Source organism: Ammodytes marinus, assembly GCF_949987685.1.
Source record: "Ammodytes marinus genome assembly, chromosome: 1".
In the NCBI taxonomy this organism is placed as follows: Eukaryota; Metazoa; Chordata; class Actinopteri; order Uranoscopiformes; family Ammodytidae; genus Ammodytes; species Ammodytes marinus.
Window position 1 is genome coordinate 29,885,239 of NC_137230.1, and position 15,833 is coordinate 29,901,071.

The following is a 15,833-nucleotide window of genomic DNA, read 5'->3' on the forward strand; positions in this document are numbered from 1 at the left end:
CTGACACCTTGCCTGCTCAGCCTCAATCAGTTATCTGGCAATCCTAACCTGTGTTTGACAACAGTGTGTCTTGACCAATTAGCTCTTCCTGATTGAATTCATGAATGAAATAATCTATTCATATATGAAGTCCTTCATATGGTCCTTAATATGGTCCCTGCCCATTAATTTGAAATAGCAGATGCTCAATAAGAAACATTTAAGAAAACTAACTGGAAAGTGTGTTGTTCATTTGTACAGCTGCAAACAGTTTTGCTCTTATAGAAAATGATGCTGTACATGAATACAACTGAATCCAACCAACTACAAGGATAGTGAAAGAGTAAACATTGAAAATGCTATTTTGGACACTGAGCAGAGTTGTTCAACAGCCCAGTCCAACCCCAGCATGCTGCTCAACCCTCTGGTGCAAGGTCCAAGCCTGACTCTGATTTAACTTTGCCCCAGATTCCCTCTCCCTCCCAGGCTAACACCTGGACAGGATCTGTAACCAGTACCAGTCTTCCGGGTCTGGACAAAAACATCCCTGACTGCTCGATCCCCAATCACCTCATAACTTAGGAGCAATGGACACACTCAACATCTGCCACCAATGCAAATCTACATGCGAGGGCTTTGACTGCCTGATGTTCAAGATGTCCGCCTTTGTCCAAAATTAGCAAGAGGGAAAAACAGCATAAATCAACCTTTTCTGTCACAAGACAGGCACATTGTTGTTGCTGCCAAAGTAAAGCATTTGACATGTTCCATATGACTATCCAGAAGTTTAACTTTTACTAAGGTCAACCTTTTACAACTAAAGTTTGTCTACTCTCCTTTAATCATGGGCAACAATGCAGACATACTGTATGTATTAGCTTTAGGAAAACCACAGAGCCCCCTGCCTGTTGCCTGACTGGCCCACAATCCAGAGTGCCCGTCCTTCGTTTTCCCCATATGAGATTACAGTGTCCCTGCCACAAGTGACAACACTAAAGAGTGGATAGTCAAGGCCACGGCCTCATAGTTAAATGCCATTTATACACAAAAATGGAGCAGGCTCTCTAAAATAAATGTGGGCTAAATGAAAATGAGGACAACGTGAGAGATGGACTTTGCCCAGCATAGATGGATTTGTCTCTTGATGGCCGATACAATAACTTAAGTAGGTGCTTCTTAGAATAGAAGCCCCATAGATCAACCACCTAGCAACAAAAGTGGAAAATCATGCTGACCCAATTAGTGCAGACTCTCAGCAGAGTATTGTTACAGGCCGCTGACGTTCACTTCATTCCAGGCAGATGGTTCCCCTGGTGCCTGTGAAGAGTTGTGTTGTTGTTTTTGTTGTTGTTGTTATCTTCCCCTAGCTTCAAGGCATAAAGACTTAATCTGGCCCATGGGAATGGCTACTAAGATTCTTCAGGCAATATCACTGTCACGCTGTATCACTCATTATTTATCCTCCATTCCTTTTCACATGCATGCAATAGTATCCAGCAGCTCTATATCCTGGACAATTCCTTGAGTGCTGGACACAATATGACAGTCATGGCAGAAAAAGATAATTATCAAAACTTTGTTTTGAAACTTTTTAAAGTCGAAGCTATACAGCGAGTACAGCGGCTCTTTCTGAAGATCAGAGGTTCAAAAGAGTTTCAAACATTCCTTAAATTAACATTGACATTTGAAATGTACCCTTGTTGTAAGCACAGTCCTGCATTTAAGACCATTTATACATGTGATGATGACAGGGAAGTCCCAAGGTAAATCAAACATCTGAGTAAAACCTCGCAGATAAACACCACCAAACAATACAGCTTTTGTTTGTCAGGCAACGTTCCAGTGCGACAAGCCTGATGTGGTTGTTTGGCGTAAGAGGACAAGACGTTTCAAGTTTAGTGCAGCAAACTCAAGCATACTGACATTTTTTGGAGAAGGGTTAGGGTGACTAGATGTTACTGGACACTTAGTGCATTGTTGCTATAGATTAATCAAACTTTTCTTTTGAATAACTGATTGTTTATTCACTTGGCAAATACAATGTGACAATTAATTCCAAATTTGAACCATATCAATGTCATGAAATTGACAATTTTGCCAAACTCGTCAAAAAGTCTTAACAAGAATATCTGTTCTGTTTATGATAGACTCTGGCCATAAAACAATTATGAGACCTTTTTATGGATCCAACTCTCTATCACTGCACCGTGAACAGTGGTGTTCAGCCAGCCATGGGCCCTTATCAGGCAGTGCTGAGCTCAGTTCTATTCTAAAGGTGCTGTTATGAAACACTGAGTGGGAGTTGTAGTATTATACATAGCTGCCCGTGTAGGCCAACTCTTTAATCAGTCACTGTAATTGCCGGGATGGACTTTGAACCACAGACATATTTGTCTCCGCTTTTCATCCATGGCTTAACAACTATGGGGAGGGAGGCAGCGAGCTCTCTGGCCCTGGCCGTGCACGGCTCCCGTCCCGGCCCCGCGAGCAGCCAAGCATGGAGGAGCAACAGAGGGGTCACAAACTGAAGAAAGAGTTCTGGCTGAGGGTGGGACGGAGAGGGAGAGACCAGGAATGGAGGGGGTGGAGCGGCTCAAGAGAGAAGGGAGTGTAGAGGCGGCGAACGGAGGGGATATGATGGTACATAAGTCCCCAGTGGCAGATTGAGTGCTTTAAGGAGACCAAACAGGGCTCCCCTCTGAATACTAAGACCCTCCATACAGGCAACACTGCTACAGAGACGGAACTCCAAAGCCCTTTTCCTTTGAGGCCCCATGCGATATATACAGGGCTTTCAACCGCTTGTGCAAGAGTAGGTCTAATTGGAAGTCGAGGCGATACAAGGAGGGGGTTAGGGAGGCGGGAGCAGAGGAGCTAAGAAGAAGACGAGAGGCAAGGAGGGGTGCTTGATTTAAGAGGCCATTGTTTTAACAAGTACATTCTGCCTCCCCCTCCTTTCTCCTCATGGCCTCCCCTTCAGATGCCCACACTCCACAGAGTCAAAAGGCGGCGTTTAGCCCCTGTGAACGAAGAGAGGCTGGGCTTGTTTTGACACTCTGTCCTCCTTGGCTTCTGTGAAAAGGCCCCAGCTTCTATGGGCCACTCGAGTTCATTAGGGAGTGCAGAGCTTTCAGCCGCGTCCCCATTCCAGATCCAGGCCTCAATGGGGCCTCCAATGCCCTTCACTGTTTGTATAATAAAAGACCCTCACCACCTCCACAACTACCACCTTCATTTCCTTCATGGCGAGCCTGGCTGAGTAAGTGTCTGTAGGGTAAGGTTCCAGAGAAGGAAAATGGTGAAGAAGAATGAGTGGGGGAAGGGATGTAAAGAGGAAGCATACGCATGAAGACATATAGCAGAGAAAGGAAAATATGGGAGAAACATTTTCCCCTTTTCATGAAGTATGAATTACACAGTTAACAGAGTGTTTCACGTGCCTTCAATTCAAGTCAGTGACTATACCCCTGCAGGGAAAGAGCACTCTCAGGTCAAGCCTTGTGTGTTTATTTCTGTGTGTGTGTGTGTGTGTGTGTGTGTGTGTGTGTGTGTGTGTGTGTGTGTGTGTGTGTGTGTGTGTGTGTGTGTGTGTTGAGAGTCAGATTTCAGGTCTCACACTTTGAGGTGACATCACTGTGCGTCAGTATCCAGGGGACAAAAGTGAGAGATGTCACTCTAGAAGGGCAATGGCATTCTGAGATCATAAGGGCCCTGAGGAAGTCCCAGCTGCCTCTGTGTGTGTGTGAGCTACACTTAGAGATAATGACTGTGAGAAAATGAAAGTGGGGAGATTGCACACCTGAGTTGTCTGTCATCTAAGTTAGTAACACATAGTATGGCTTCCATTTTCAACGTCTATTTAAGTCTGTGCTGTACGAGCTGCAGGGCAGTCTCTGGTTATTATAATGAACTTGGGACTAATAATGAAATAAGTTGTGTTATATAGGCGTCAGTTTTATGCATAGGGTCTTGAGTGTGAGATCTTAAGAGTTTTTGACAAAATATGACTTCGTATTCGCCAGCTTGGGCTCGGGCGGGGCGGGGGGGGGGGGAATGTCATAAGAATATGTTCTAACATGTTAAAGAATGAACACAGTATCGCTATATTGAAATTAAATAACTAATGGATTATTCAACAAAAAATATGTGTATAGCAGCCCCAACATTTTTAAATTGTGTATATGTTTCTGCAAAATCAACCCACAAGCTGTCAGCTGCCCTCTCACACTATTTCCATTGCCAAACATTTGACTGACACTGTAGCCTTTGAATGTTGGGGGCACATCAAAGCAGGATTTTGAGAGTGTGTCTGAGATTTCTTTGGGCGTGTTCTTAATTCCTTAGGTGCTGCAGAGTGCTTCCTACTGCTTGCAATAGCTACTAGGACATCAGATATGTAGCAGGTGGTTCCCTGCAGTTGTAGAGTCTCTGGGAGGAGTGGGAGGCAGAGCCGACACCGATACACCATGTGCTCGTATGTAGTGTGATAGAAACCCATCCAAGTCTGTTCAGCTGTTTTTCTACAGAGCTGAGTGACACAACAACCTCAGCTGGTACATGGACAGCAGCCTAACATGAGATTTGGATGAAAATGTTGGACACTTATGAACTCGTGGTCATCGGCTATTAGAAACTGATCAGATTCGTTGTCATCTGAAAAATAGTGTGATTCAATTCCTGAATACAGTTTTGCCCACTAAGTGCAAAATAGTTCATTAATTTAATGGTGGTCAATAAAGTCTATTCAAAGCTTCCCATGGATTTGTGATCGTATCCATCCAAAAGTAAATTCAGGAAAAGAATAACTGACAATCATAACCTCTCTATACTATGCAGCTATACTAGATCATCAACACAAGGTGGTGTTGCCAAAAGAACAATCAATAGAATAACTGCAGGATTTACTTGTTTTAAACTAAATGCAAACCTCAGGCCTTTGAGTCCCATCTCAAGTCCTTCAGGTTGCTAACTGTGTACATTCAGGGACAGGATTTGTTGACAATGTAACACTCACCACCAGTGTGTGTGTGTGTGTGGGGGGGTCTTAGTCAAATCATATCATTCTCTCAATCTTATCTAAAGCTTGTGATGGAAGCTATGGGTGTTTTGTGTTTTCCTGGACATATGGCTGAACAGGCTGTTGCCTGCATGCCTGCATACAAGCATGTTGGAAGAGGTGAGGAGCCTTCATTAGGGCACCTTTTGGAGGTGATCTATGAGACAGCTGCAGGCCCCCATCTGGATGCCCCCCACCAGTGAGCAGAGAGGGTGGCCAGGATGGATAACGATGTGACCATAAGCAACCTGGAATAGTTTAAGGTGCCGAGCACAATTGGTGTGAAGATATGATCAGGAGACCAGAAAACGATGGAAAACGAGGCTTGGGTGGCATTTGAAAATATCCAAACAACGTATCAAAAGGAGCTCAGGGGCTTGAAATACTTACCTCCTGTAGGCTTGAAAAGGTGAAAAGTTTGCAGTTTAATCCAACTCACAGTTACAAAGAATTCCAATGGTGACCCAGAAAACCTAAGCAATATCGCAAATATGCTAACTGCTTGCCATGCTTTCTTGTACACAAGGAATTATGCTGCATGGATGGCTGGTTGTTTGTGAGCTGTAAAAAGTAACATGTATGGATGCACGCAAATACTAACAGTCCATGACCTCAGCATAGCAAATGTCCAGTCAGTAAGGAAACATGTCTGTCTCTGTAGTTATTTATATCCTACAAACAGCTGGGTACAGTCAATTGTAGAAAATATAACTCAGAGGGAAACGGCGAGAATTTGTTTTAGACTATTTTCACCAGCAGATTAAAATACAACCGGCCCTCTGTTAGTGAATGTGGCATTGAGTCAAGGCCAAAATTGTCTTTTTAAAAAAAATATTTGAATGACACAAATGATTAAATGAGGACTTGTCTAGTCTACACAGGGAATAATAAAAGGAACATTTCATTGTTGGTTTTGATCTTTTAATGTCAGTACTTGATGATAAGATATAACAGAATACAGTCTTTACTCACTGTCTTGACAAATAAACTTTTTATTTAATAAAAAAATATAATTATCTTATGAACTAAATGTATAAGATTAATTGGACACCCATACCCCCGAAGAAATGACTAGGGTCTTCTGCCCAGAGACAAAAGTCATCTCCAAAGCATATTTTTAGGAGTGTGGCCCACGGTGAATTTTACGCCATTAGACACGCTCGAATACGGCTGCAAAAACTCCCAGTTGCCACAGAGTAAAGACTGAAACCACAGAGACACTGGCATGGGACAAATGTCTTATTTGAGCCTGTAAAGAGGAACCCATGATGTCTTGGTTACCGAGACAATGCACAAGAAAAAAGTTACATTTTAATGGATGGCTGAAACCACATTCAGAAAGAGGCCTTTCAACCATGATTTCACACTGATGTCTTCTTCCAAAAGTAGAAGAATTTCATTAACGTCCTTGCAGATGCTCAGTAACAGCCAGGGAGGAGTGAAGCCTCTGAAGAATTGAGTTACTATGGATCTGTACGAGCGTGTGTCCTTCAAAATGTCTTTGTGTCCCTGCCCCCCCTCTCCTGGTTGTGCTCAGACAGCGTGTCTCCAGCCCTGCTTATCTCTCTGTCCTCCACAGCAGACCCCCGCCGAGACAGAGAACCAGAGTTTATTACAGTCTCCAATAATCTGCGACCCCTGAGGAACTCAGATTCATACTTCATGGCCTAAAAAAACGGTAAAAGTCCTTTTCAATACCAAACCTCTGTGGTGACGTGGCCTGAATTTCATATCACAAAAATGTTGCACTTAAACAGTAGACAGTATCAGTATCACAGTACTGTGAAGTCAATTGACAAACACCTGGGGGCATATCTCTTGTGTTACTTAAGATTTCAGATTTGGAGAAAATGTATTCTTTGTTTTGTTCCAATAATGCATATTAATTATTTTGGCTTTCTCTTGGTCAAATTGCAAGAAGCTAAACTTCCCTTTAAATACATCGGGTCATTCAAAACAAATGCACATTGGTATCCATGTCTGACACTAATAGTATAGAATCAAAACCTTGAAAAGAGATTTTTTACCAGTGGATCATTTCTGTTGGTGCACCGCCAAATTGTTGCTTTCTGCGCTGAGAGGCTGCCAGGGGTTGATTTTGTTTGTTTGCTTGCTCGTTTCCTCTTAAAAGCAGACATCTGTGACATATATTAGGGCTGTGAACATAATTGAAATGGGCCCCGGGGCCGTGGCATCGTGTTCTGAAATCAGAAACGACCCAAAAGACGTGAGACCGCCCGGGGGATTCTTGCCGAGAGAGGCCGGTCACGCAGGGAGAGCGCCAGGTGATTTATAGGAAGGTGGAGGAACATGAGGAGGGGAGCGGGGGTGGAAGTGGGTCTGAGCTCTGACATTTATCCATATGGGAATGTTTGAGGGGGGGGGGGACTTTGAATCAAGTAATCATAGGTTACCTCCACTGCTACCTTGGAGGTGCAATTCCATCCCCTAAGCAGAGAAACACAAAGCACAGTGGGGGTATCAGTTGGCGCAGCCTGACTTCCCCCTGGTGAAAGCATAAGCCTGGCTGACACCAACCTAACCAGCTAGACTGCAGGACAGCACGCACGCACACACACACATTCAGGATACAAAAAAATCACAAGCAAATCCATCCAACACAGCAGCTCCAGTCCCAGATCCATTAATGAAACTGTCACCCTTGTCTTCAACCTGAAGACCCTCAATAGCTTCAGCCTCAATAAGAAAGGTCGCCAGAGTGGAAGGTGAATGTGCATATGCCAAAACAATCAAACCCTGCCATGAGTAAGGACAAAAGAGTCCAGTTTCATAGACGCTGAGCCGCGACCACATCCTCCAAAACAACCTTTCCCTGTTGGAAATAAGTATCGATGCCTGCAGAGTGGAAACTGTACCAAAAACAACTTGCGGCAACCAATAAATCTGTCTGAAAGCTGAGTTATTCAGTAAAATCAACATTGCAACACCATTAATACCAACACAATTACTTTGAGGACACTTAATCAAGTGTGGTGTTGGGGCAATTTTGCAAGACAAAGTCATAAATTAACATTTTAATGGTTGCTTGGTATGCAAAACTGCGCCGGCAGGTTCTGTTAAAAGTGAGAGTGTGCGTTAGTTCAGGATGAGGAGGGCAATGTCAGGGGACTAATCAATCCGATAAGGGGATACAGGAGGTAGGGAGGGACACAAAGGTCAGAAGCAACCCGAACCGCAGAGCAGCAGAGCCAACACAAGGCCAAACTCCAAACTTCCCAACTCAGTCGGCCTTTTCCTTCAAACACACGCTGGTTTTAAGTCCAAATCTTCTTTTAGCTTATTCTGTCCTGACCCTCATTGACACCAGTGTTGAGTATTCCATAGAGAGAGCATTTATAAAAACAAAATTTTTTTAATTCTCAAATCATTTTTTGCAAAGAAATCTGACATATGATGAACTGCCTCGTCTCCAGGGTTTCCTGTGGTTTTAAAAAACGTACTAATCGAAATAATGCCAAAGGTATGGTACCAAAGCCCCAAAAAATAACTTTCAGTCAATGTTAAAAATGTAATGCAGTTTGATGCCCATTCCTACTAATCTCTTGTTATCAGTGTACTGTGAGTTAACTTTGCAACAAACTGTAATGATTCAAATGTGGAATTTGCTATGATGTATTTCCCAGGTTAATATTAGCATACACATACCTTTGATGTTAGAAAGTGCAGGGTTCAACATAACTTTTTTTTCCTACTGGCCCGCCGGGCCAGTGGATCCGAGTTTTACTGGCCCCTTGTATATTTTCACTGGCCCTGCACACACTTTTTTTTTCTTCATAATTTAGTGTCAATAATTATAATACCTATATAAGAAAAATAAAGAAAGATAACCAGATCTAAAGGGAATATATATACAGTATAGATATTCCCTTTAGATTTGGTTATTTTTCTTTTAGTTAATTATATGAAATGTTGATATTGCTCATACACATAATATAAAACCAGGCAAACATATTGAATTAGAAGCCTACAACTGAAAGTATGTTGAAAGAGTGGGCCAGTATTTTAAAGTCCAGTAGTTTGATGGTTGTTTTTATTCTTGAATTTGGGCAGTTTAATGAATAGTTCACCTGCAGAAGTCATGTTCAAACATAAAAAAAAAATAAGAGATGAATGTCTGATCATTCTTTGTGGTGTGGTAGGCTGTTTTTATTACTTTCTCTATATGCATTAGGGATGTGAATGTGTCGACCGAATGACCGGTTTTCCACGCTCAAGTTGACTTTAAAAATAGAATAGAAATCCGAAAATCAGTGGGTTATGCCGTTTTTTTAATGGGAGATTTCACCGTGTAGCCTATGTGAGTTCACGTCTGGTCGTGAGCGCGCTGCAGGAGTGTCACTTCTCCATGAAGTGTCAGCTTCACATAAGAGTCCGGTGTGGGACCATTTTTTCAAACTATTGATAAAAAACAATGCAGTGCAAAATATGCAGCATAAGTTAAACACTCGTCTAAGACTATGACGTTAAATCACCTTAGAAACACACAATGCCTTCGTCCGATCACAGCAGCGTTTCACCGTGTGATCTCGCCAGCGAGTGAGCCGCCGCGCAGAAGAACTGTGGTTTGTGGCTAAAATAATAACCGGGGATATTCTCCCCGTTAGCGATTTCAATGGGAAAGACTTCCGCGATCTGATTGAATGTAACGAGCCTGAAAACACAGTGCCAAACTGCGCGCTACTATAGGAACTGTACAGTGAGCGGAGTCCCTCCGTTCGTTTCTGTCTACAACCGACACAATCACCGGAGACGCATTCACAGCGTTTAAATAAAGCCTCTCATTTGTATTACCATTGGGGCTTGGATGCAAATACTGCAACATTACAGCGGCAGATAAAGGAAACGTGCAGTTATCATTTTCTGCACCTCAACCTCTGCTGTGGGAAGAAAGAAAGGGGGCAAAGCAAGTCGATTGATTTGTCGACTCGCAGGCGGACGGTAGGCAGCTCTGCCAACGGAGCGAGAGTGCACTCGCTTGTTGCTCCGCCTGTCAAAACGCCCACGCATCGGTTGTCCACCGGCCTTTCATTAAAAATATATTTTATATTAGGTTTATTATACTGAGTCTTAAATAAACACTGCTTTCATTCCGACTCTCAACGCGCATTTCAATGAACCATGATGTAGTCTACAAAAAGATACTGAACTGTGATTGGCCAGTCACTGGCCCGGGCGGGACAGTGACTGGCCAATCAACTTGCCCTGCATATGATTTTACTGGCCCCGGGCCATCGGGCTATACGTTATGTCGAACCCTGAAGTGTGCCCTTTATGACAAGAAAGGTGACCTAGTCGTGCTGTAATTGCCTGCTGGAGACTCATTTCGGCCATTACCAAATATTTGCCATTTTTCAGCATTTCAAAATGTTTCGAGGTGTCGCTTTCGTCAATTTAACATATTTTTTAATTGTATGGCTGCCTTTGGGGTTTTCACTTTAAGCTGATCTGAACAAAACATTTGAAGATGTGGTGAGTCCTAGGAAATTGCAATGGACATTTTCTTTGGTAAATTGTAAATAATCACATGTTATAACAGATCTCTTTCCTTGTATTTTACGATGATCATCTCTGTCCTTTTCTTCTTCTTTGTTTGACTGCAGCAGCTAAAGACCAACCCTCCCCACTCAAGGAAATAGATTTTTGGACGCTTGCCCAGCTGTCAGATTCATACAGCAGCACGGCCTCAGTTCAGACCTACTCAGATCGCAGGAGAAGAAGAATCATCATGCAAATTGAAAAATGTAATCCCATTAGCATATCATTATAGATTTGGCTGTCAATAATGCTTTACTGTAAGTACAAATGCGATCTAATGCGCAGTAAGTGACGCCCTCAGTTGAACAACACTAGGTTCTTCTGAGTTAACCTGCTGCAAGTCCAATCAATAGTTGATTAGTGAATGAGGAGGGTTCATTTGGGATTGCTGGAGTGGGTGTGGGGTCATCCTGTCCCAAATGGCGTCATTAAACTGTACAACACACTCACCAACACACCATTAGTCCCAACTCAGAGCCCATTACTGCAAGGCCGCAAGACTTGGCTGAGAAGGCATTTTGACCTCACATACATGTTGGAGACTCTCACACGCTCTCTAAAATACACACACACACACACAGTAATAAATCGTAGCCCCGGGTCATCTGCTGTCAGCTAAGACTGGCGGCTGGCCTTTATAATGCTATTCACTGTACACAGCTTGGAAATTAGAGCCCTCCCCAGTCTGTATTCATCTTTTCATGACACCAATGTATACCTTATCAGTGTTTCCCCCAGCGCTTTATAGTTAAGGCGGCCGCCTTAGCAAAACCAGCCCCCCGCCTTGACTACTGACCGACAAAAAAAAAAATAAAATAAAAATCTTTATTTTTTTTATTTTTAGTGCTGCACAAGTAATGTACTAGCAAGCGCGATGTGTGATTTTTCATGGTCAGAAATGCGCGAAAGGCCGTGATTTGCGGTAAATAAATGTGCACATATGTCTCCAAGCGTTTCTCTCTGCTCAGACTATCAGCTGCTCTGTGTCGGGGGCTCTGCGCGCGCGACCGTCCCGCGCTGCGCGCGACTACGGCATGTACGCGGGAAACGAGCAGCAGCAAACCGACATTTAACCTGTGGCGATAATAAACGCAGTGCGGTTCTATGGGGATATTTAGCTGAACAGAAAGAAGTGCTCTGCAAAGCTAGACTAGTTTAAGACTCCACATCACCGTGGCAACACAACTTATCGGCTCATACAGCGCAGAGAAAAGTCTGATACATGCATGAGAGTGATGGCCCAGGCACCTTTCAGTAAGTTTACAGAAGTGCACACTGTAACTGTCTTTGAAATGCATTTAGTAATTTTAAGGGGAAAACACTTTGTATTATTTCAATTATTGAATTATTTTTCAAACGGCATGCTAGTGTAGCCATACAAGATTTATTTTTCTGAATTTTAAATGCTGCTTTATTTTTATGTTTTAAATTTGGAAATGCATGTTCCAAAACAACCAATAACCTCTGTATTTAAAAAGAAATCAAGCAAGTAGGCTAATAATAACCATATATGAATTAATCGCATCACAGTATGCCTATTCCACAATAATCTCACAACAGCCCCCCATCCAAAAAGGAACTTTAAAAAGCACTTTGATACACATGTTAAGTGTATGGTCCATTATTTTTATTTAGTGTGTCTGCATGGTATTGCACCAAAACAGTAGAACTTTTCTTTAATTGTATTTTGTACCGTCTGCATGTTTGCACAAAATGTGCACATAGCAAACAAAATTGCACAACTGTAAGGTCAGTGTCATTCAAATAAACAGAACTATTTCTTTAGGGCGCATTGGCATCTTTGAGCAAAATACCCCCAAAATTTTCGCCGCGGCGCTTAGCGCCGCGCCTCCTGTACGGCTAAACAGTGACCACCTTGACTAAGACATTTCCTGGGGGAAACACTGCTTATACTACAAGAGTCAAGAAAATGAACCACTGATATGTCAGGGTTAGAGTAACATATCATTTAGCCAATGCTTGTGGCCCATTTGGACAATGTTTCAATTCCTGACCAACTGGAATTTAATTTGTTCTTTCAACATTTAATGCAGTCAAATAATTGTTCAAAGACATATCAATGTTGATTTGTTTGTTGAATTTCCCCAATTACTGCATAGCGGGGACATGGCATCTGATCTTTAAAAGCCCTAATATAATGTCATTAGATTGAGTCTGACTGTCAGTGTCACATGATGGTTTAAATGCTATTGCAGAGGCTTTTCCACCCGGACAAAAATAAAACTCTGAGCTGAGAATCTTAGATTCGGGATTGCCTGGCCTAACAATGGTCAAATTGAAGGATCTTGAATTGAAACAGGGTCCATTAGCAGCCTTAGCACCCAAAGAAGCACTGGCCTCACAAAACCAGCATGGGTTGAGCTATGTCGCATGTCACAATGGAAAATGCCAACAGCAGCAGCTCACACTCACACACAACAGGCAACGATGTGTTTCAGACATGATACAGGCCCGGAAGACTTAATTGCGACAGAACAAGTCTATAATCAAAGCAGCATGGCCCCCCACGCCAGATAAAGAGTGGGAGCAGGCGGGGGACGTTGATAACTACATCTGACAACTATAAATAGGATGTGGAACATCCAGAGGGGCCTTTGTTTTCAATTGGATATCGAACCTTATCTGGCTGACATTTTGGAGACGGTCTCCTGGTGACATTTAGGAGTCCTCACAATTACAGCAACCTCATTTCTGATTTCCAATTACAGATAACATTTTTAGCTATCCTGTCGGGTAAACCTGTTCATGTCATGTCGGAGGGCATAGCAGCCGCGCGCATGTGTGTGTGAAGCTTAGCCCTGTGTGTTTGTGTGTGTGTGTGTGTGTGTGTTTAAAAATTGCTTCCGTAGGGTCCTTGCATTCCAGCGGCTGTCCTAACATGTTGTAAATACAAGGTGTCAGAGAAAACATAGGAAGGGGGTGGTGAAAATCACTCAGACAAGTGCTGCTGGGGGGTTGGGGGGCAGGATGTAGGTTATCATAGATAAACAACCAAGTCAACCTGCAATCACAGCCAAGAACAGCGTGCTACGCTTTATTGGTATTTTAAAACTGAATGGAACAAAATCAAGACCGCATTCACCAACATCACTGTCCGTTTTGTCAAATGGATTGTTTGCATAACAGAGACAAGTGGAAAAAAAGCACATGTTTAAGTTAAGTGTAGGTCTACAGAACGTTCAACCCTTATATAGGCTCACCCATGCAAGAGCATAAAATCCATCACAAATTCTCATTCATACATGTCTAATTATCAGCTTCTTCCAGGCATCCAAGCCAGGCCACAGTTTTAAACTGCATTCACACTGTGTGTTTTTTTTATATTCCCACATAAACCAGGACTGAAGGTAATCAGCCTCATGGTGGAGATCTGACAGCACGTCGGGCATATGCATCCAACCCTCACACTGTGGTAAATACAGCCTAACCTGCAAGCAACATCAGCTCACAAAACCTTCCATAAGGTCATAATAAGCTCAATGCACATTTGATACATATGGCTACTTCCAACTACACAGTTAGCTGGTTTACAGGATGAGTGGAGTTATCTACGTAGTGCACATTAAGCTTCAAAGAAAAGTTAAAATACAAAATAATTTAAAAAAAAATTTGGAGATAAAAAAAAAAAAATCCATGTCAAATCCATACAATGCTGCAGATCTGAGAGCTCAAGGCATCTCTTGGACAGGCATGTTGTCAACAAGATTTAGCCTAAAAATAAAACAAATTGAAAGAAAGAAAGAAAAAAAAAAGAACAATCAGACACATTTTCCACTACGGTTTCTATTTTTAACTGCCTAAATTGCGCTCTCCTAATGAGGGGGAAAACTTAGCTGGCGAGTTTTAAACAAGCTGTGTGAATGTGCAAGTCCAAGCCATTCACAGAGGATGAAAAGGAGGCAATTTAAACAAAACAAAACAACAACAAAAACATAAAATAAAAAACACTACACACACCAGCAGTGGAGAAAATAAGACTATAAGCTACCCCCGCTCACTTCTTCCAAAACACGCTCTCCATGCAGTTTCAGCTCCGCTTTCACAGCGTAGGGTTAAACGGACATTTTCTTACCTGGACTCTGGCTGAGCAGCAAAGTTACCAGGGAGCCCCAGCACAGCAGCATCGCGGACAGCTGCATCTTGAACCCCCAGCTTTTCTCGCTCTCTCTTCTCCGGGCTTTTCCCTTTCCCTCTCTTCTTCTTCTCCTTCTTCTTGTCCTCCTCCTCACAGTTAAATATCAACGGACTTTGTAGTTGTAAAAGAAGCCGCTCACTCTCTTTTCACGCTAACCTCACACCATGACTTGACTTTGTTAGACCCCCTTCTCGCCGCGACCTCCTCTTGTGTGTGCGGCGATAACGCGACAAAACCGGGATTAAAAAGTTAACTCTGAGGGGCACACAGCTCGGATACGGTCTCCAACATGTTGTGCTCTAGTTCCCAACGCTGTAGCTATCAAAAGGAGAGCTGTGGGCTGTACCAAACGCGAGCGGAGGGGGGAGCGAGCCGTGTCAACAGCGCTATTGTTTAATTAACTTGGGCTTTTACTGGCGTCAAATCTAATAATGTCCATGTTGTGAATTTTTAAATTAAAAAATAAAACGTATACATCCTAAATGTGTTGCATTTGTACCTTGTAGTTTACCCTTTCCCCTCACAGCTATCCCTACTTCCCTATCCCGTAATAAATGGACTCGTCCAAAATCTCTGTTCTCGTTGTGTCATTTCTTAAATTACAACGTTTTTAAAAAAAGAGGCTGGTGGTCAGCAAATCAAAGGATACATTTAGAAAGCATCTGGAGGCATGAGTAAACAGTTTATGCCTCTTCTCACAGTGTGGAAAAACTCCTCGGCCTGCTTTTCTTTTTTAAAACAATGTTGGCCAAAGAAGAAGATTATGAAGAAGGAAACAAACTTCTCTGTTGTCACTTAAGTCAGTGGACGCAAATGACAGACCAGTGGTTTCCACAGTGGGGTGTAATGATCATGAGATGAGGTCATTACCCAGTCATCATTATACAGTACCACAGATTCCCCCTCCCCCCCCCCCCCCAAAAAAAAGTAGCCTAACTGGAGGGAAAGCATGGTTATATTAAATTGTAGCCTGATTAAAGGTGGAGTCAGCAATTCTGGAGAATGGTTGTTGTCAAAATCACTTTTTGTCAAAATCAGCTGCCTGTCTGTATATGCTTAGGCTACTGTGTGTGTGCTTACAAAAGT

The 15,833-nt window shown here is 42.7% G+C and overlaps 1 protein-coding gene across 1 annotated transcript in view; it reads right to left on the reverse strand.

Annotated features, from left to right (window-relative positions):
* lrp4 (low density lipoprotein receptor-related protein 4) overlaps positions 1–15,018 on the reverse strand; it is a 110,453-nt gene extending 95,435 nt beyond the window's left edge. Inside the window, exon 1 of the mRNA XM_080025984.1 lies at positions 14,685–15,018. Within this exon, the coding sequence (XP_079882110.1) occupies positions 14,685–14,751 (67 nt within the window). The 5' untranslated portion in view covers positions 14,752–15,018. The remainder of the gene's footprint in view (positions 1–14,684) is intronic.
* Between the last annotated feature and the right edge of the window lie 815 nt (positions 15,019–15,833).